At 50.0% G+C, this 21,199-nt stretch overlaps 1 protein-coding gene across 1 annotated transcript in view; it reads left to right on the top strand.

Moving 5' to 3' along the window:
- The window catches only part of LOC142304187 (adhesion G protein-coupled receptor E5-like), a 271,167-nt gene that overhangs the window by 104,175 nt on the left and 145,793 nt on the right, over positions 1-21,199 (top strand). The window contains exons 2-3 of the mRNA XM_075346315.1: positions 8,000-8,041; positions 9,205-9,243. Coding sequence (XP_075202430.1) covers positions 8,000-8,041; positions 9,205-9,243 — 81 coding nt within the window. The remainder of the gene's footprint in view (positions 1-7,999; positions 8,042-9,204; positions 9,244-21,199) is intronic.

Here is a 21,199-nt window from a genome sequence, read left to right as displayed (position 1 = left end):
ACCCACTTCCTTACAATGGGCACTTCAGGTTTACAGGCCCTCATGCACGTCTCTATCCAGGGACAACGTGGAGCCTCCCAATTTTTGGCTGCCCTGCCTAAGGGCTATACTACAATAGACCCACTTCCTTACAATGGGCACTTCAGGTTTACAGGCCCTCATGCACGTCTCTATCCAGGGACAACGTGGAGCCTCCCAATTTTTGGCTGCCCTGCCTAAGGGCTATACTACAATAGACCCACTTCCTTACAATGGGCACTTCAGGTTTACAGGCCCTCATGCACGTCTCTATCCAGGGACAACGTGGAGCCTCCCAATTTTTGGCTGCCCTGCCTAAGGGCTATACTACAATAGACCCACTTCCTTACAATGGGCACTTCAGGTTTACAGGCCATCATGCACGTCTCTATCCAGGGACAATGTGGAGCCTCCCAATTTTTGGCTGCCCTGCCTAAGGGCTATACTATAATACACCCACTTCCTTACAATGGGCACTTCAGGTTTACAGGCCATCATGCACGTCTCTATCCAGGGACAATGTGGAGCCTCCCATTTTTTGGCTGCCCTGCCTAAGGGCTATACTACAATAGACCCACTTCCTTACAATGGGCACTTCAGGTTTACAGGCCCTCATGCACGTCTCTATCCAGGGACAACGTGGAGCCTCCCAATTTTTGGCTGCCCTGCCTAAGGGCTATACTACAATAGACCCACTTCCTTACAATGGGCACTTCAGGTTTACAGGCCCTCATGCACGTCTCTATCCAGGGACAACGTGGAGCCTCCCAATTTTTGGCTGCCCTGCCTAAGGGCTATACTATAATACACCCACTTCCTTACAATGGGCACTTCAGGTTTACAGGCCCTCATGCACGTCTCTATCCAGGGACAACGTGGAGCCTCCCAATTTTTGGCTGCCCTGCCTAAGGGCTATACTACAATAGACCCACTTCCTTACAATGGGCACTTCAGGTTTACAGGCCATCATGCACGTCTCTATCCAGGGACAACGTGGAGCCTCCCAATTTTTGGCTGCCCTGCCTAAGGGCTATACTATAATACACCCACTTCCTTACAATGGGCACTTCAGGTTTACAGGCCCTCATGCACGTCTCTATCCATGGACAACGTGGAGCCTCCCAATTTTTGGCTGCCCTGCCTAAGGGCTATACTATAATACACCCACTTCCTTACAATGGGCACTTCAGGTTTACAGGCCCTCATGCACGTCTCTATCCAGGGACAACGTGGAGCCTCCCAATTTTTGGCTGCCCTGCCTAAGGGCTATACTACAATAGACCCACTTCCTTACAATGGGCACTTCAGGTTTACAGGCCATCATGCACGTCTCTATCCAGGGACAATGTGGAGCCTCCCAATTTTTGGCTGCCCTGCCTAAGGGCTATACTATAATACACCCACTTCCTTACAATGGGCACTTCAGGTTTACAGGCCCTCATGCACGTCTCTATCCAGGGACAACGTGGAGCCTCCCAATTTTTGGCTGCCCTGCCTAAGGGCTATACTATAATACACCCACTTCCTTACAATGGGCACTTCAGGTTTACAGGCCCTCATGCACGTCTCTATCCAGGGACAACGTGGAGCCTCCCAATTTTTGGCTGCCCTGCCTAAGGGCTATACTACAATAGACCCACTTCCTTACAATGGGCACTTCAGGTTTACAGGCCATCATGCACGTCTCTATCCAGGGACAATGTGGAGCCTCCCAATTTTTGGCTGCCCTGCCTAAGGGCTATACTATAATACACCCACTTCCTGACAATGGACACTTAATGTTTTGAGGCCCTCATGCACGTCTGTATGCAGGGGCATTGGTGAACCTCACAATTTTGGACTGCCCTGGCAAAGGAAAATACTACAAAGACTCAGTTCCTCAAAATGGGCACATTAGACTCAAGAGGCCTTCATGTACGTCTCTTCTCAGGGACATCGGAGTGCCACACAATGTTTTCACGTAAAATCTTTCATGTATTAATCTCAAAAAGTAACATACACCAGCTCTATCTCACTATTGGGTATGTGCCCTTAACATTTCCGCCATGAAAAATCATTTTGGGGTCATTTTGGAAGGTTTTCTGGTGAGTCCGTAAAAATGGCGTAAAACGCGGACAAAATTGTTCACAGCTGTGACTTTTCAGTGATAAATGCTTCAAGGGGTCTTCCCCATGCTGTTGCCATGTCATTTGAGCACTTTTCTGAGACTTTTGTGCCATTTTTAGGGTTTCTCCATGCTGCCGGGGGGTCATTTCACAAAAATACTCGGGTCTCCCATAGGATAACATTGGGCTCGTTGCTCGGGCCGAGTACACGAGTATCTTGGGAGGCTCGGCCCGAGCTTCGAGCACCCGAGCTTTTTAGTACTCGCTCATCACTACTTTGTACCTCTTATCCTTTTCAAAGTATTCCCGTCTTTCTAAAGGGTTATACCCATCTTATAGGTTATGTCTTTGCTTTATGTTTGGTGGTTGTCTGATCTCTAGGATCTCCATCAATATCGCTTGTGCCATTGATTTTATGATTGGCAGTGTTCCAACCTCTAGGACCCTTAGCAACATCCATGAAAGGTGGTAATGCAACCACTCAGACCTTTAATGATATCTCTAGGATATGCCATTCCTTTATTATTTGTATTAGCACCCATCCTCTTTGTGTGAATGGAACAGTTGGGAAGGGACTCATCACTGGAGCCTAAAAACATCTTTGCAACCTGGACTCAAGAACATAGTGGAGGAAAGTTTAGTTGATGCCACCAAAGTTCTCCTGCCACCACATCACATTAAGCTTGAACTGATTAAGGAGTTTGTAAAAGTTCTACTGAATGAAGGTGAGACTTTTAAGTACCTGTGTACCAAGTTTCAGGGACAGTCCGTAAGTAAAATTGAAGGAAGGCATTGTTGCCGGTGCAGATATTCAGAAACTCATGAATGATGATGAGTTCGAAACAAAAATGAAAGCTGCTGAAAAAAGGTCTTAGAATTCTTTTAAAGAAGTTATGAACAAATATCTAGGTAACACCAGAGATCCAAAATTTTTAAGTTCCTCGTGGAGAACAAAGCTTTGGACTGTCTGATGAATTTGATGTTATTTTTTTTACTTTCCCATTTGGACTACTTTCCTGAAAACATTGGTGTTAGCGAAGAGCAAGGAGAAAGATTCCATCAGGTTATCAAGAAGATGGAATGACGAAACTAAGGCGGGCTTTGCACACTACGACATCGCAGGTGCGATGTCGGTGGGGTCAAATTGAAAGTGACGCACATCCGGCATCGCATGCGACATCGCAGTGTGTAAAGCCTAGATGATACGATTAACGAGCGCCAAAGCATCGTAATCGTATCATCGGTGCAGCGTCGGCGTAATCCATAATTACGCTGACGCGACGGTCCGATGTTGTTCCTCGCTCCTGCGGCAGCACACATCGCTGTGTGTGAAGTCGCAGGAGCGAGGAACATCTCCTACTGGTGTCACCGCGGCTTCTGTAGGTTATGCGAAAGGAAGGAGGTGGGCGGGATGTTTACATCCTGCTCATCTCCGCCCCTCCGCTCCTATTGGCCGCCTGCCGTGTGACGTCGCAGTGACGCCGCACGACCTGCCCCCTTAATAAGGATGCGGGTCGCCGGCCAGAGCGACGGTCGCAGGGCAGGTGAGTGCATGTGAAGCCGGCGTAGCGATAATTTTCGCTACGCCAGCTTTCACAAGATATTGTACCTGCGACGGGGGCGGGGACTATCGCGTGCGACATCACAGCATCGGCTTGCGATGTCGCAACGTGCAAAGCCCGCCTAAGGGAGAAAGAAAGTGAACACGTTGGGGGATGACTGCTGGATGCTTCACACAGAAGATCCAAAGCCTTCTATAAAAGAAAAGGTATCAAGAACCTTGAAGAAAAAAGGAAAAGGTGCAAGAATTAATTTCCAATAAAGTTCCAGAATGGATGTCAAATACTATACTTACATATATATATATATATGTGTATATATATACCGCTCAAAAAAATAAAGGGAACACTGTTTGTGTTCCCCTTTTGTTTTTGAGCAGTATATATATATTATATAGTGTACATTTTTTGATACAAGATTTTTCTTGCTCGTCTCGCTTGTATGTAATTTCACACACATTTTATGCAAAATCGATACATAATAGATAAAATAAAAGTGTTTTATGTTAAATCAGGGCATACGAAAACAAAAGAATCAGTCATTGTATTTGAAAACATTTTTCATAAACCTAAATGTTGCACACCTGTGTTATGAGTGGTACAACCTCTGACATTTACCAGAATCTATGATTGCTGGTAGTACAACCTCTCGGACCTCTAGTGATATCTGTATGACATGCCTAAGGGCGGCTTTGCACGTTGCAACATCGCAAGTGCGATGTCGGTGGGGTCAAATCGAAAGTGACGCACATCCGGCGTCACTTTCGACATCGTAGTGTGTACATCCTAGATCAGTCATGGCGAACCTTTCACAGGCCGAGTGCCCAAACTGTAGCCCTAAACCCATTTTTTTTTCCGAAGTGCCAACCAATCCTATTATGTAAATAGTTGATTTTAACCTTACCTTTGCCGTCTTCTCTTCAGCAGGGGGCATCATGCTCATGCCTGCTTACCACACATTGAAGCTGAGCCCTATCCAGACACAGCAGTTGGATTGATGTTTCTGGAATAAACTGCAGCATATTAGACAGAGATTTTAGCCTGGAATACAATCAGATGTCACCCTGTAATCCACATCTACATTTCAAAGTCTGAACATCCTGAAATCCCATAAAGACGTACGAGTTGCTCTCCCCCCCCTTCATTGCGTAGTTATGTCCCCCCTTCCTGGACACTTTTTGGTAAACATGTCCCCCATCCTGATATATATTTCCTACATTCTGGTATATTTGTCCCCATTATGGCTCCATCCTGGTAAATGTACCCCATCCCGGCATATTCCCCATCCTGGTAAATGTTCCCCATTCCTGGTAAATGTTCCCCATCCTGGTAAATGTTCCCCATCCTGGTAAATGTTCCCCATTCCTGGTAAATGTACCCCATCCTGGTAAATGTACCCCATCCTTTTAAATGTACCCCATTGTGGTAAATGTACCTCATCCAGGCATGTTCCCTTATCCTGGTAAATGTCCCCTTTCCTGGTAAATGTACCCCATCCATGTAAATGTACCCCATCCTGATAAATGTCACCCTTCCTGCTAAATGTTCCCCATCCTGGCATTTTTCCTCATCCTGGCATGTTCATGTACCCCATCCTGGCATGTTTCCCCCCCCCATCCTGGTAAATGTATCCCCCATCCTGGTAAATGTACCCCATCCTGGCATGTTTCCCCCCATCCTTGCAGCCATGTTCCCCCCATCCTTGCGTGTTTCACCCATCCTTGCAGCCATGTTTCCCCATCTTTGCATGTTTCTCTCCCTCTTTGCACGTTTCTCCCCATCTTTGCACATTTCCCCCATCCTTGCAGCCATGTTTGCCCCGTGCTCTGTTTGCCCCCGTGCTCTCCATGTTTGCCCCCGTGCTCTCCATGTTTGCCCCCGTGCTCTCCATGTTTGCCCCCGTGCTCTCCATGTTTTCCCCATGCTCTCTTTGCCCCGTGCTCTACATGTTTGCCCCCGTGCTCTGTATGCCCCGTGCTCTGTTTGCCCCGTGCTCTCCATGTTTGCCCCGTGCTCTGTATGCCCTGTGCTCTCCATGTTTGCCCCTGTGCTCTGTTTGTTTGCCCCTGTGCTCTGTTTGTTTGCCCCCGTGCTTTGTTTGCCCCGTGCTCTCCATGTTTGCCCCGTGCTCTCCATGGCTGCCCCCGTGCTCTGTTTGCCCCGTGCTGTCCATGGCTGCCCCCGTGCTCTGATGCCCCATGCTCTCCATCACTGCCCCCGTGCTCTGTATGCCCCGTGCTCTCCATGGCTGCCCCCGTGCTCTGTTTGCCCCGTGCTCTCTATGTTTGCCCCCGTGCTCTGTATGCCCCGTGCTCCATGTTTGCCCCGTGCTGGCTCTGTCCCCCGTGCTCCATGTTTGCCCCATGCTGGCTCTGTCCCCCCACACCTTGGCTGCACACAGCCTAAAAATAAAATAAAAAAAAACTCACCTTCCAGCACAGGTTCCCGCGCGGCCACAAGACGCCGGCGCTGCTTTCTGACTCTCCTCTGTCTCCTAGGCAACAGGCCTGCAGCCCAGGAGAGGAAGAGTGAGAGGGAGGAGAAATGTCTCCTCTGCTAAAAACCACTTTGTACTGTCGGCGCGATCATACCGACAGTACAAAGTGTCTCAGTGTGGCGACAGCGCGCGTGCCAGCACAAAGGGCTCTGCGTGCCCTGTACTCTGCTCCCTTCCTCAGGACAATACAGGCACAAGAAACATTAAATTTAATGTTTCTTGTGCCTGTATTGTCCTGAGGAAGGGAGCAGAGTCTCCTGAAATGCGTAGACCAGACCTGAGCATGAAATAAAGTTACATTTATCTCTTCATCTTCATGAGTGGTCGTTGGCGCGGTATTGAAAGCACCAGTTTCCTTATTGATTTCTACAACCAGCTGAGGGGTTACTGCTGCCGCTGACCGATTTCTATGCCTATACAGTAGTTGTGACTTTCACAACTCCACTTGGTGAGTAACCTCACGTGCATTTTACCCTGTATGTTTTTGGGGTAAGACCCTATTGCGCTCTCTCTCCACAGCTTCAATTTTCCGTGGCCGGCTATACGGAAGGAAGAAGGTGGGCGGGATGTTTACATTTTGCTCATCTCTGCCCCTCCGCTTTGATTGGCCGCCTGCCGTGTGACGTCGCTCTGACGTTGTACGACCTGCCCCCTTAGGAAGGAGGCGGGACGCCAGCCAGAGCGACGTCGCAGGACAGGTGAGTGCATGTGAAGCTGGCGTAGCGATAATGTTCGCTACGCCAGGAATCACAAGATATCGCTGCTGCGACGGGGGCGGGAATATCGCGTGCGACATCGCAGCATCGGCTTGCGATGTTGCAACGTGCAAAGCCCGCTTAGGGTATGATTTCACTTGCGAATGACTCAGCGAGTTTCGCATCAGTATCACCGGGACAGCGCACAATCTCCTGACAGGAGCGGGTTGGCTGCATGTATTTCAATGCAGCTGAGGCTCTCCTGTCAGGAGAGTGTGCACTGTGCCAGGTGATACTGATGCAAGACTCGCACGAGTCATATGCAAGTGGAATCATATCTTTAGCTTTATAATTGGTGGTGGTACAACCTCTCAGACCTCTAGTGATATATCTAGGATATGCCATAGCTTTATGATTAGCGATGGTCCAACCTCTCAGACCTTTAATGATATCTCTTGGATATGTCATCCCTTTGTGGTGGGTGATGGTACACCCCCTTTGACCTTTACCAAGATTTCTGATTGATGGGGATACAACCTCTTGCACCCTTATTGATATATCTAGAACATGCCATCACTTTATATGTGGAGTTCGTACAACCTCCATGATTGGTGGTCGTACAACCTCCATGATCGGTGGTGGTACAACCTCTTGCATCCTCAATGACATATCTAGAACATGCCATCGCTTTATGTTATGTGGGAATGCAACCTCTCGGACCTGTAATGATATTTCTACAATATACACCATCCCTTTATTATTGGTGGTTGGATGACCTCTGGAACCTCTACTTATATCACTAGACTATGCTATAACATTATGACCATGAAGATCCGACTGTGAGAACCTTTCTCCACACTGCATTGTGCCACTACAATCTGATGAAAACATATCCTGTACGTGTTTAAGACATTGCTCACATCAAAGGAGAAGTGTTCTTCAGAAACCCACAGCATACAGCCCTGTTGTTACCAAAGTCAATATAAAGTCTTAAACATTAAAACAGAAACATATTCTCTTATGATTAGGTTATAATCACCTGGCTACATAAATTATAGATGCACAAAATTTTAGTTATCCCAAATGGAAATTCTCAAATAATTGTAGAATTTTTCTTGTCCACAGGCCTTAGAAGTACAACAAGCAACAATACATTACCAAGCACAGGTGAGAATAAAACTCCAGAACGCCAGTTTTACTTTTTGTATACAGATTTTAATATTTATTATGTTCCAACCTAAAGCTAACACTAGGAAATTAGTATATCAATGAAAAAGATATCCAGCTACCGCCAAAAATTCTAGTTAGTTAAAAACCATTGTTTTATTGATGTGCTGGAAAGATAGGAATAGATAAAATAGAAACGCATTTCAAGCGTTAAAAGATTTTAGTCTACATAAAAACCGACTTATGCCGGCGTCACACGGTACGATATGTTGGGCGATATGTCGTCGGGGTCACGTCGTTAGTGACGCACATCCGGCATCGTTAGACATATCGTAACGTGTGACACCACTGAACGACTGAACGAGCAAAAATACTCACCTTATCGTTGCTCGTTGACACGTCACTCATTTTCAAAATGTCGGTCCTCCGTCTGTGCGCCGGTTGTTCATCAATCCCGAGGTAGCACACATCGCTCCATGTGACACCTCGGGAACGACGAACAACAGCTTACCTGCATCCCGCCGGCAATGCAGAAGGAAGGAGGTGGGCAGGATGTTATGTCCCGCTCATCTCATCTCCGTCCCTCCGCATCTATTGGCCGGCCGCTGTGTGACATCGCTGTGACGCCGAATGTCCCTCCCCCTTCAGGAAGAGGATGTTCGCCGCCACAGCGACGTCGCTCAGCAGGTAAGTGCGTGTGACGGGGGGGGGGGGTTAAACGACTTTGTGCGCCACGGGCAACTAATTGCCCGAGACGTACAAACGACGGGGGCGGGTACGATCACTCGTGCGATCGCACGATAGGTCGTACCGTGTGACGCCGGCATTAGGATCTTTCCCATCGAGGATAATTGCCTGCACTGCTGAGCTGATGTGAACTACCCTATTTTTTCTTAGGTGTATTAGGAAATTGGGTAATTGAGAGTCTAAATATGAAAAAAAATGGTTGTTTTGGTCTGACTACGCAAGTTTGTTTGTAGTCTGTAACCATGGAGATGAGTCTGAAAATAGTTTCAGTTCGATATTTAGATGAAATCAAGCAATTAAGAATGATTACAAAAGCATCCAGATGAATATGTAATCTAGAAATGCTGAAAAAGACTACTAGGTATGCAGGATAACATATACTAGAGAATTTCATTTGCTCAATTGTCATCTTCTAGGTCCTCAAACGACCATATCCAAAGACTCAAAGAACACAGGTAAACTACTGCATTTTCAGTTTTAACAGCAACCTTAGGCCCTGCTCACAATGCATTTTGGCAGTGCGTTTGGGAATCTGCCTGAATCCTCATAAAAACGTTTATAGACATTATAGACTGTAATGATACACACAGTTAATTTTTATTTTTTTTTGCTGAAAGAGTCCACTTCAGGACACATGCACATGTTGAGTATTTGGTGAGTTTTTGTCTCAGTATTTTTAGCTAAAACCAGGAACAGGTAAAAAATGCAGAAGTGGTACCCGTCTTTCTGTTCTACTTTTCCTCTGATTGTTCCTCTCCTTGTTTTGGGTTACAAATACTGAGGTAACAAACTCACCAAATACTCAATGTGAGCACATGGCCTAATAGACATACGTGCACCATTTCTGCATTTTTTTACCCACTCCTGGTTTTGGCTTACAAATACTGAGGTAAAAATCTCACCAAATACTCAGTGTCTGCACGTGGCCTTATTTAGACAAGCACAGAAATATAATAGACTATGTTTTTTTTGCACCCAACTGAACAGAGATTTCAGAAAAAAACAACATAAGCAGAGTTTGTTTCAACTCTTCGTCATTGCTGACTATGGTCCCGTCAGAGGAGGTTTCCTCAGAATCCTGTTTTTAGGGGGCTTGAGGAGTGACCCCTGGATGCACTGCAGGAAAGTAATACATTAAGATGTGTGCAAACATTAAAGGGAACCAGTCACCAGATTTGTCCCCCACCAGCGAGCTCTTATATACAAAATTCTAGAATACTGTATATAAGAGCCCAGGCCACTCTGTATAACATAAAAACTGATCTTATTATTCCCACCTGTGGAGCGGTCAGGTCTAATGGGTGTTACTGATCTTGGTCTGGCATCTCCTTTCTTCTCGTGATCGCCGTCCTCCTTCCCAGCTCCTTTTGGATGGCGCATCCTACGTCATCCACAGTGTCCTCTATTGCGCTCCTGTGCACACGCACTTCTCTCTGCCCTGCTGAGGTCTTTGACCTTTCCCCGCACCTGCGCATTACAATACTTTGATCTACCCTCAGCAGAACCGAGAGAATTGCAAGTGCGTAGGAGCTCAATGGAGGACTTGTGTGGATGACATAGGATTAGTCATCCACAAGGAGCAGGGAAGGAGGATGTCGGGAGATAGTAGGCACCGAACCGAGACCAGCAACACCTATCAGACCAGACCGCCCCGCAGGTGAGTATAATAAAAGCTGTTTTTTACATTCTACACAGCGGCCTGGGCTCTTAGATACAGTATTCTAGAATGCTGTATATAAGAGCTCACTGGTGGTGACCGCATAGTGGACAAATCTGGCGACAGGTTCCCTTTAAGTATTTACACCAGATTTGTATACTTCCAAAATCAGAGTGCTGTTAGGAAAAACGCTGCTATAAATACTTGGATTTTTAAAGCTTTTTTACATACATTTTTTTCTATGTTTAAATGGGTGAAAATTGCTGCAAAATCGCTGGAAGAATTGACAGACTGCAGATTAAAAAAAAAAAATGACGCTGGTGTTTCAAATCCAATCCACAGGGAACAAAATTAGCAGCATGTGCGTGAGATTCCAAAAATCTCCTTCACTCTGCTGCTACTGCTAAAAGCGTTTTATACCTTAAAGAAAATGCAGCGTGTGAGCAAGCCCTAATTCAGTTCTACAGTTTCGGAATGATGGCTTTTTTGATGTTCCTATTATCTATTTAAAATATTGCTTCAAAAATATTTTTTCATGTTTACTTTTATCTGTGTACGGCAAACCCATACTTAAAACACAACAATAGGGGCTTTGTGAGCAAGCCAGGATGGGAAGAGACACCTCAGGAAGGGTCTTCCCAAGTGGCTGACTTTTAAGAAGTTAAAATTATCATAAGATGACAAGGCTGTTTACAGATGGTTGACAGCCATGAGGTCCCAAGGAACGACTATGACCGTGACTGTAGATGGGGCTAAATCTTAAAGGTTACAAAGAAGTGCACAATTTCTGAATGCAATCACCTTTACAGAATGCACTGACATCCGCCAAATGGATATACAAGGTATATGAATGACGTTTTTTTGGGTGATGGTCACATGGATTTTTGCAAGTCTGGTTTATGGGACAGTGGCAGAAACTTTTGCAACAAATCTACTACGTGTGACTTCACCCTAAGAATATGTTTTGGGTTTTTTTTTTACTTGAATTTCAGAGTGGATTCTGCTTCCAAAATTCCCATCAAAAGGAGTTTAAAATACTCTCTGAATAAACTTTTTCCTCATTTAATGGGGGAAATAAACCCATTGCTATTCACACAGTAATATTTTTCTGACCAGGCTTTAAAAACGGCACAGACATCACTAATCTGATGTGGATTCCTCACGGGATCCACACTAAACTTGACATTGAAGTCAAAAGAATGAAAAAAAGGAATATAAAATATGTCATAGACTATGTTTTGAAAAAAATGCTTTACAGTTATTTGCCAAAAAACCTGCTTACTTAGTGTTTGGATGTGTGAGGTAATATATTGGCTGTTTTGAGTTATCCTGGATATTTATCAGATGGCCTATAGCAACCAATCATAGATCTGCTTCTTTTTTCTACAGGTCATTAATAGGAGATCTGATTGTTTGCTATAGGCAAGCAAGGACATTTTTAGCATAAGACTGCTTATGTGTCAGTTAATATGATTTTGGTGGTGAGAGTGGGAGACGGAGAGTGGGAGATAGGGAGAGTGGGAGAGAAGGACATTGGGAAAGAGTAAGGGTGGCTTTACATCCTACGATATCAGTACCGATATCGCTAGCATGCGACCCGCCCCCATCTTTTGTGTGAAACGGGCATATCGCTGCCCGTCGCGCACAAAATCTCGCACTCGCGTCACACATACTTACCTGCATAGCGACGTCGCTGTGACCGGCGTACCACCTCCTTTCTAAGGGGGTGGTCCGTTCGACGTCACAGCGACGTCACTAAGCGGCCGCCCAATGAAAGCGGAGGGGCGGAGATGAGCATGACGAACATCTCGCCCATCTCCTTCCTTCCGCATTGTGGCCGGCGGCAGGTAAGGAGATGTTCCTCGTTCCTACGGGGGTCACACACAGCGATGTGCACTGCCGCAGGAACGAGGAACAACAACGGCAAAGCGATAGTATCGATAATTGGGAGCTGACCCCCATGTCAACGAGGAACGATTTTGGACGTTTTTGCAACGATACAAAATCGCTCTTTGGAGTCACACACTAAGAGATCGCTACAGCGGCCGGATGTGCTTCACAAATTCTGTGACCCCCAACGAGATCGCTGTAGCAAAATCGTAGCGTGTAAAGCCCGCTTAAGAATGGGAAACACAGAGAGGGAGAGTGTGAAAGACAAAGATAGAGAGGGGGAGAGGGAGAGAGGGACATTGGGAAAGAGTAAGAGTGGGAGAGACAGAGGGAGAGTGAGGGCGGAGAGTGTGAAAGACAAAGGTAGAGAGAGGGAGAGATGGTCATTGGGAAAGAGTAAGAATGGGAGAGACGGAGAAGGAGAGTGAGATAGGGAGAGTGTGAAAGACAAAGATAGAGAGGGGGAGAGGGAGAGGGGGACATTAGGAAAGAGTAAGAGTGGGAGAGAGACAGACAGGGGGAGTTGGTGAGAGGGGAGTTGGTGAGAGGGGGAGAGAGAGAGTGAGAGGGAGGAGGGAGGAGAGAGAGTAGGAAAGAGGGAGAGTGGGAAAGAAGGAGAGTGGAAGAGAGGGAGAGTGGGTGAGAGAGAGAGAGAGACTTAGCTACTATCCCGGGCAGCGCCGGGTACTACAGCTAGTATTATATAAAAACACTAGAAGGTGGCCCGATTCTACGCATCGGGTATTCTAGAATTTACGTATTGTGTAGTTCATGTATGATTTTTGTTATATATATATATATATATATATATATATATATATATATAGATGTTGTTGTGTGTAGTTACCAAGTGTTTGTGTAGGGGCTGTACATGTTCTGGGTGTTGTCTGGGTGTGACGGGGGGTGAGAGCGGTGTTGTATGTGTGTTGCGTGTGTAGCGTTGTGTGTGTGTTGCGCGGTTTGTGTGTGTGTGGTGTGTTTTGGGGGGAGGTATGTTTTGTTCAATGTGTGTGTTGTGCGGTATGTGCGTATATTTGTGTGTGCCGCGGTGTTTGTGTGTTGGGTGTTGTGTGTGTGCAGCGTTGTCTGTGTGTGTGGGTGTCTGTGTAGGGCAGTTGTTTGTGGTTCCCAGTGTGTGTGTGTGTGGTGTGTTGTGCAGTGCGCGCGCGTGTGTGTGTGTGTGTGTGTGTGTGTGTGTGTGTTGGGGGGAGGTGCGCACTCCCAAACGTGCTCCATCCCCCATGCAGCGCACTCCCCATCGTGCTCCATCCCCCATGCAGCGCACTCCCCATTGTGCTCCATCCCCTATGCTGCGCACCCCCCATCGTGCTCCATCTCCCATGCTGCGCACTCCCAAACGTGCTCCATCCGCCATGCTGCGCACTCCCAAACGTGCTCCATTCGCCATGCTGCGCACTCCCAAACGTGCTCCATCCGCCATACTCCGCACTCCCCATCGTGCTCCATCCCCGATGCTGTGCACCCCCCCATCATGCTCCATCCCCGATGCTGCGCACCCCCCCATCGTGCTCCATCCCCCATGCTGCACCAGCATCAGCCTCTCTGCCCCCAGCATCAGCTTCTCTGCCCCCAGCATCAGCCTCTCTCCTCCCAGCATCAGCCTCTCTCCTCCCAGCATCAGTCTCTCTCATCCTAGCATCAGCCTCTCTCCTCCCAGCATCAGCCTCTCCTCTCTGTCCCCAGCATCAGCCTCTCTCCTCCCAGCCTTCCCCAGCATCAGCCTCTCTCTTCCCAGCCTCCCTCCTCCCACCCTCCCCCAGCATCAGCCTCCCTCTCCCAGCCTCCCCCAGCATCAGCCTCCCCCAGCATCAGCCTCTCTTCTCTCAGCCTACCTCTCCCAGCCTCCGTCAGCATCAGCCTCCCTCTCCCAGCCTCCCCAAGCATCAGCCTCCACCAGCATCAGCCTCTCTCCTTCCAGCCTCCCCCAGCATCAGCCTCCGCCAGCATCAGCCTCTCTCCTTCCAGCCTCCTCCAGCATCAGCCTCCCTCTCCCAGCCTTCCCCAGGATCAGCCTCTCTCCTCCCAGCCTCCGTCCTCCCAGCCTTCCCCAGCATCAGCTTTCCCCTCCCAGCCTCCCTCAGCATCAGCCTTCCCCAGCATCAGCCTCTCTCCTCCCAGCCTCAGCCTCTCTCCTTCCAGCCTCCCCCAGCATCAGCCTCTCTCCTTCCAGCCTCCCTCAGCATCAGCCTCCCCTTCCCAACCTTCCCCAGGATCAGCCTCTCTCCTCCTAGCCTCCTTCCTCCCAGCCTCCCCCTCCCAGCCTCCCTCAGCATCAGCCTTCCGCTCCCAGTCTCCCCCAGCATCAGCCTCCCCAAGCATCAGCCTCCACCAGCATCAGCCTCTCTCCTTCCAGCCTCCCCCAGCATCAGCCTCTCTCCTTCCAGCCTCCCTCAGCATCAGCCTCCCGTTCCCAGCCTTCCCCAGGATCAGCCTCTCTCCTCCCAGCCTCCTTCCTCCCAGCCTCCCCCTCCCAGCCTCCCTCAGCATCAGCCTTCCCCTCCCAGTCTCCCCCAGCATCAGCCTCCCCAAGCATCAGCCTCCATCAGCATCAGCCTCTCTCCTTCCAGCCTCCCCCAGCATCAGCCTCCCCAAGCATCAGCCTCCACCAGCATCAGCCTCCCTCGTCCCAGCCTCCCCCAGCATCAGCCTCCCCCTCCCAGCCTCCCCCAGCATCAGCCTCTCTCCTCCCAGCATCAGCCTCTCTCATCCCAGCATCAGCCTCTCTCCTCCCAGCATCAGCCTCTCCTCTCTGTCCCCAGCATCAGCCTCTCTCCTCCCAGCCTTCCCCAGCATCAGCCTCTCTCCTCCCAGCCTCCCCCAGCATCAGCCTCCCCCAGCATCAGCCTCTCTTCTTCCAGCCTCCCCCAGCATCAGCCTCTCTCCTTCCAGCCTCCCCCAGCATCAGCCTCCCTCTCCCAGCCTTCCCCAGGATCAGCCTCTCTCCTCCCAGCCTCCGTCCTCCCAGCCTTCCCCAGCATCAGCTTTCCCCTCCCAGCCTCCCTCAGCATCAGCCTTCCCCAGCATCAGCCTTCCCCAGCATCAGCCTCTCTCCTCCCAGCCTCAGCCTCTCTCCTTTCAGCCTCCCCCAGCATCAGCCTCTCTCCTTCCAGCCTCCCTCAGCATCAGCCTCCCCTTCCCAGCCTTCCCCAGGATCAGCCTCTCTCCTCCCAGCCTCCTTCCTCCCAGCCTCCCCCTCCCAGCCTCCTTCAGCATCAGCCTTCCCCTCCCAGTCTCCCCCAGCATCAGCCTCCCCCTCCCAGCCTTCCCCATGATCAGCCTCTCTGCTCCCAGCCTCCTCCAGCACGCCGTGCTCCTCTGCCGACACTCACACACCCGATCGCATCCACTCACACACACCCGATCGCATCCACTCACACACACCCGATCGCATCCACTCACACACACCCGATCGCATCCACTCACACACACCCGATCGCATCCACTCACACACACCCGATCGCATACACTCACACACACAGACACTGACGATATCGCACATACGCGCTCACACTCACAACATCCGGAGATACCACATGCCTCTGGCCATGTGATCCTCCGTCAGGTCCTGGAAGGTCACAACAGCACAGTATCGAGGCCGAGAAGCAAGCGATATCGCCGGATGCTGTGAGTGTGTGGATACGATGTGAGGTGTGTGTGTGAGGTGTGTGTGAGAGTGAGTGTGATCTGATGTGTGTGTATGTTTGTGTGTGTGCTGTTATGTGTGTGCGCGTGGATCTTCCGCCGCAGCAGGACCTTGATGCGCTTGTAACCTTGCGAGCATGGTTACCAACGTATCCACACCACTCCCGTGCGAGCGGGGGGTGGGGGGGGGGGGAGTACAGTACTCACCTCCGTGACAGCCGTGTCAGTTCGGGGAATGCGCGGGGGGGGGAGAGAGGGGGAGGAGTACAGTACTCACCTCCGTGACAGCCGTGTCAGTTCGGGGAATGCGCGGGGGGAGTGAGGGGGCGGGGCCAGGGCTAGCGTGCATTGCGTGAGGGGGGCGGGGCGTGGCGTGGCCGAATTGCCAATGCCTGCAGGGTGCCGGGGCGAGAGGCCAATCTGTGGGGGGGGCGGAGCCTGGGCGAGCGGCTGGCCAATCCGTGTGGGGGCGCAGCCTGGGCGAGCGGCCAATCCGTGTGGGGGGGCGGGGCCATGGCGAGCCCAGCGGCCAATCAGCTTTGTGTCACCGTAAGGACACAATTTTGGAGCATGACAGACAGACAGATAGACAGACAGACAGACAGACAGAATAAGGCAATTATATATATATAGATTACAAGAAAACCACACAAACCACATGTCTAAAAATACTATAAGGCTATGTGTGTATTTGGTGCAAAAAGTTTCTGCAACAAATCTGCATCTTCTGGCAGAAAAACGCATCAAAAACAAGGTGCGTTTTTGCTGCATTTTTGGTGTGTTTTTTTACCATGCGTTTTTCATAATGAAATAAATGGGTGGAAGGGCTGAAAGACGTAGTGAAATACACACTAAGGCTGTGTCCGCACTTTGCGTCCTCGTAGTTGCAGTTCTAAACGCATCCTCTGGCAGAAATTGCTTTTGTCAAAGTTGCTTTTGACCACAAAATCGCGGTAAATACGTGTGCGTTTTTACCGCGTTTCAGCCGCGTTTTTAGCGTTTTTTACATGCGTTTCCATTGCTTAAAGTCAGATGTGTTTTGATTACAAAGACACTACTAAATAAAGTTTTGACATACAAACACTATGAAAAAAGGGAGAGAAAAAATGAAAAAAAAAATATAATTATTTAAATCATAACGAAAATAGTTATATTTAATATAATTATAGTGGTTTTATACTATTTATCGCTATAATTCCAATAAATTAATATTTTTCATTAATTTAATTGTCGGACTATGTGTGTGTGTAAGTGGACATATCATTCCATTATTTTGATGTCAGAAAAGCATGTTTCTTTATCGTTCCTTTGGGAGACCCAGACCATGGGTGTTTAGCTTCTGCCTCCGGAGGACACACAAAGTACTACACTTAAAAGTGTAGCTCCTCCCTCTGAGCTTATACACCCCCTGGTAGCCAGTCCTAGCCAGTTTATCGCTTTGTGTTCAGGAGGTCATACATCCACACATGCATTCTCATCTGATTGTTTGACTTTTGGAAAGAGTTTGAAGAAAAGCGGGTCCATATCTGGACTCCCGGCATGTCCCTTCTCACCCCACTGTGTCGGCGGTGTTGTTAAGGTTGATTTACAAGGCTGAAGCCTTACATGCCGCGCTCCTTCACCATCCCTTCTGGGCTCTGGCTTGAAGTGGGAGCCAGCATGGTCTCCATGCCTGGCAGGAGTCCAGTCTCCATCCACAGCCCCTTGAGGATTCTGTTGGACCGGAGCACTCATCCCCAGGGACATGGCCCTGCGTCTCAGCAGCTAAGTACCTGAGACGTTTATGTTGGGGGTCCCGGTTCTTTATTGTAAGGGGAGAGTATGCTGTATGTGATTGTTTTTAACTTTTCCGGCGGGTTCTCCAGCTTTTGCCCGAGAACCGCGCCGATGGTGCCTGCTTGTCGGCCTCGCCGCTTAAATTTAGGCCCCGGCTTCGCCGGAGGCCTAGTTTCGTTTTCCTGCTCTCGCATGTCACTCATGCAGAGGGACAGGTTCGGCTCCTCCCGGCGGCCGTTCTACACAGGGGAGGGACACTCCCCACTGCTGGGGCGTCCCTCCTTCCCGGCAGGTCTCTATAGCCCTCCAGTTCCCGTTCTTTTATAGGAACGCCCCTAGTCCCGCCCCCTCTCTTCGCTCCGGCGGCCATTTCTCAGGCAGAGTTCACTCTGCTCTAGGGCATCCTGCATTCTGCATCTCTGCTGAGGTGCTGCGCTCTGGGGGACCGGGCTTCAGTATCTGGAGGGCACACAACACCGCCCTCAGCGGTCTGGTAAGCCACAGCCGGTCTCCGGTTGTGGACCTCTGTATATTCTCCCTGGGGTTCATTCTCTGCAAAGCCCCCACTCCAGCAGCATGTCTCACACAAGGAGCAAGGCTCCAAAGCTTTATTCTGCATGCACTGCATGTAAGCTCCTGCTGCCTGAGCCGAGCATTTATCCACACTGTGATGGTTGCTCTAACTTGGCGGTGCCACAGCCTGGAGTCTCACCCCCAGTGGTCTCTCAGGCTGCTGCTGCACCTGTGATTGAACCCCCGGCCTGGGTAGAGTCCTTTTCTAGGTCCATATCCCAGTCATTTGCTGAGTCCATGGGACTTTTGTCCAGGACTTTGATGAATATGCATCAGCCCCCCTCACAGGGTGCCTCTAATACTCTTGACAGAGGACTCCTATCCTCTGACCTCCGTCCATCAGAGCTCACGGAGGATTCATCATCTGATCCCAGACCCCGTCCTTCTAAGAAAAGTCGCAGGGTTTCCTCCCCCTCCCCATCCCACGGCTCTGTCTCAAGAGCTGACTCTCAAGATGAGGAGGATGCCCTCACTGGGGGCTCGGAGGTTATGTATCCCATCGATTTCTCTGAGGGTGACTCAGATCTTAGTGATTTGATTGCTTCTATTAATTCTGTGCTGGATCTCAATCCGCCAGTGTCAGAGGAGCAACTCTCTTTGGCAGAAAAACATCAGTTTACCTCGCCTAAGAGAGTGAAGAGTGTGTTCTTTAACCACTCCAGTTTTCAGACCGCTGTGACCACCCAGGGCCTGCCCTGACAAACGCTTTCCAAAGCATGGTTCTGATGAACGGTTTCCATTGCCACCTGAGGTGGTCAAGGAGTGGTCTCACTCCCCAAAGGTAGACCCTCCGGTGTCTAGGCTATCAGCCCGGACCGTTGTGTCGGTGGCTGACGGCACCTCACTTTAGGATTCCACTGACCGTCAGATTGACCTACTGGCCAAATCTGTGTATGAAGCTGCGGGGGGCGCGTTTTCCCCGACTTCTGCAGCAGTGTGGGCTCTCAAAGCCATCTCTGCTTCTCTAGAGGAGATGCATTCCCTCACCAAGGATTCTATGCCTGAGATGGTTACCTTAACTGCTCAGGCTTCAGCCTTTTCATCTTATGCCACGTCTGCCATGCTAGAGGCTGCTCACCGCACTGCGGTGGCTTCAGCTAATTCTCTTGTTATCCGCAGGATTTTGTGGCTTCGAGAGTGGAAGGCAGATGCTTCTTCCAAGAAGACCGCAGGATGTTCTGCCACTAAGGCAGCTTCCTCATGACTCTCGGCCCGCTCCAGCGTACCTTCCGGCGCATCCTGGATCTCAAGCTTCTCAACAAGCATGTCCGGGTGCGGCATTTTCGCATGGAGTCTCTGCGATCAGTCATTGCCTCTATGACCCAAGGAGAGTTCCTGGCATACATCGACATCAGAGATGCCTATCTACATGTGCCAATCGCAGTGTCACATCAGCGTTGGTTACGTTTTGCGATAGGAGAGGATCATTTCCAATTCGTGGCTCTCCCCTTCGGGTTAGCCACGGCCCCTCGGGTATTCACCAAGGTCATGGCGGCAGTGATTGCGGTCCTGCACCTCCAGGGGTTAGCAGTGCTTCCTTATCTGGACGACCTTCTAGTCAAGGGTCCATCCAGCGCAGACTGTCAGCGGAGTGTTTCGCTCACTCTCGCCACCCTAGCCCAATTCGGGTGGATTGTCAATCTTCCCAAATCCACTCTGACTCCGACTCAGAGTCTCACGTACCTAGGGATGCAGTTCGAGACTTTGCCGGCACTTGTGAAGTTGCCCTTAATCAAACAGCAGTCTCTCTGGCTAGCGGTGCGCTCTCTCCTGAGGCCCCGCCGTCATTCCCTCAGGCGCCTGATGCAGGTGCTGGGTCAAATGGTGGCTTCCATGGAGGCGGTTCCCTTTGCCCAGTTCCATCTGTGTCCTCTGCAGCTGGACATTCTCCGCTGTTGGGACAAGCAGCCTTCCTCCTTACAGAGGTTAGTGGCTCTGTCGCCACGGACCAGGAGCTCTCTTCAGTGGTGGCTTCGACCCCCTCTCCCTGTCCCAAGGGCGCTCCTTCCTGGCTCCGTCCTGGGTGATTCTCACCACGGATGCCAGCCTATCCGGCTGGGGAGCGGTACATCTCCACCACAGAGCTCAGGGCACTTGGACTCCGTCCGAGTCAGCCCTTTCAATCAATGTACTGGAAACCAGAGCTGTGCTTCTAGCTCTCCTAGCCTTTCACCACCTGTTGGCGGGCAGGCACATTCGAGTCCAGTCAGACAACGTGACAGCGGTTGCCTACATTAATCACCAAGGCGGGACACGCAGCCGCCTGGCAATGTTGGAGGTCCAACGCATTCTTCAATGGGCGGAGGACTCCAAGTCCACCATATCCGCAGTCCACATCCCTGGCGTAGAAAACTGGGAGGCAGATTATCTCAGCCGTCAATCCGTGGACGGTGGCGAGTGGTCCCTGCACCCGGCAGTGTTTCAGTCAATCTGCCGCAAGTGGGGCACTCCGGACGTTGGACCTAATGGCATCTTCCGGACCGTCCAGACCTGCTCTCGCAAGGTCCGTTTTTCCGCCCGAATTCTGCGGCACTCAAATTGACGGCGTGGCTCTTGAGTCCTGGATTTTGACGGCTTCTGGTATTCCTCCTGAAGTCATCTCCACTATGACTCGGGCCCGTAAGTCTTCCTCCGTCAAGATCTATCACAGGACTTGGAAAATTTTCCTGTCCTGGTGTCGCTCTGCCGGCCATTCTCCTTGGCCATTCTCGTTGCCAACCCTTCTGTCTTTTTTACAGTCCGGTCTGCAGCTAGGACTGTCCCTCAACTCTCTCAAGGGACAAGTCTCAGCTCTATCAGTGCTGTTCCAGCGACGTCTTGCCCGGCTGGCTCAGATCCGCACCTTCATGCAA

The sequence above is a fragment of the Anomaloglossus baeobatrachus genome, chromosome 4 (assembly GCF_048569485.1).
Source record: "Anomaloglossus baeobatrachus isolate aAnoBae1 chromosome 4, aAnoBae1.hap1, whole genome shotgun sequence".
NCBI classification, from domain to species: domain Eukaryota; kingdom Metazoa; phylum Chordata; class Amphibia; order Anura; family Aromobatidae; genus Anomaloglossus; species Anomaloglossus baeobatrachus.
Note: the sequence above shows the minus strand (reverse complement) of the source record. Positions and strands in the feature narration are given on the sequence as shown.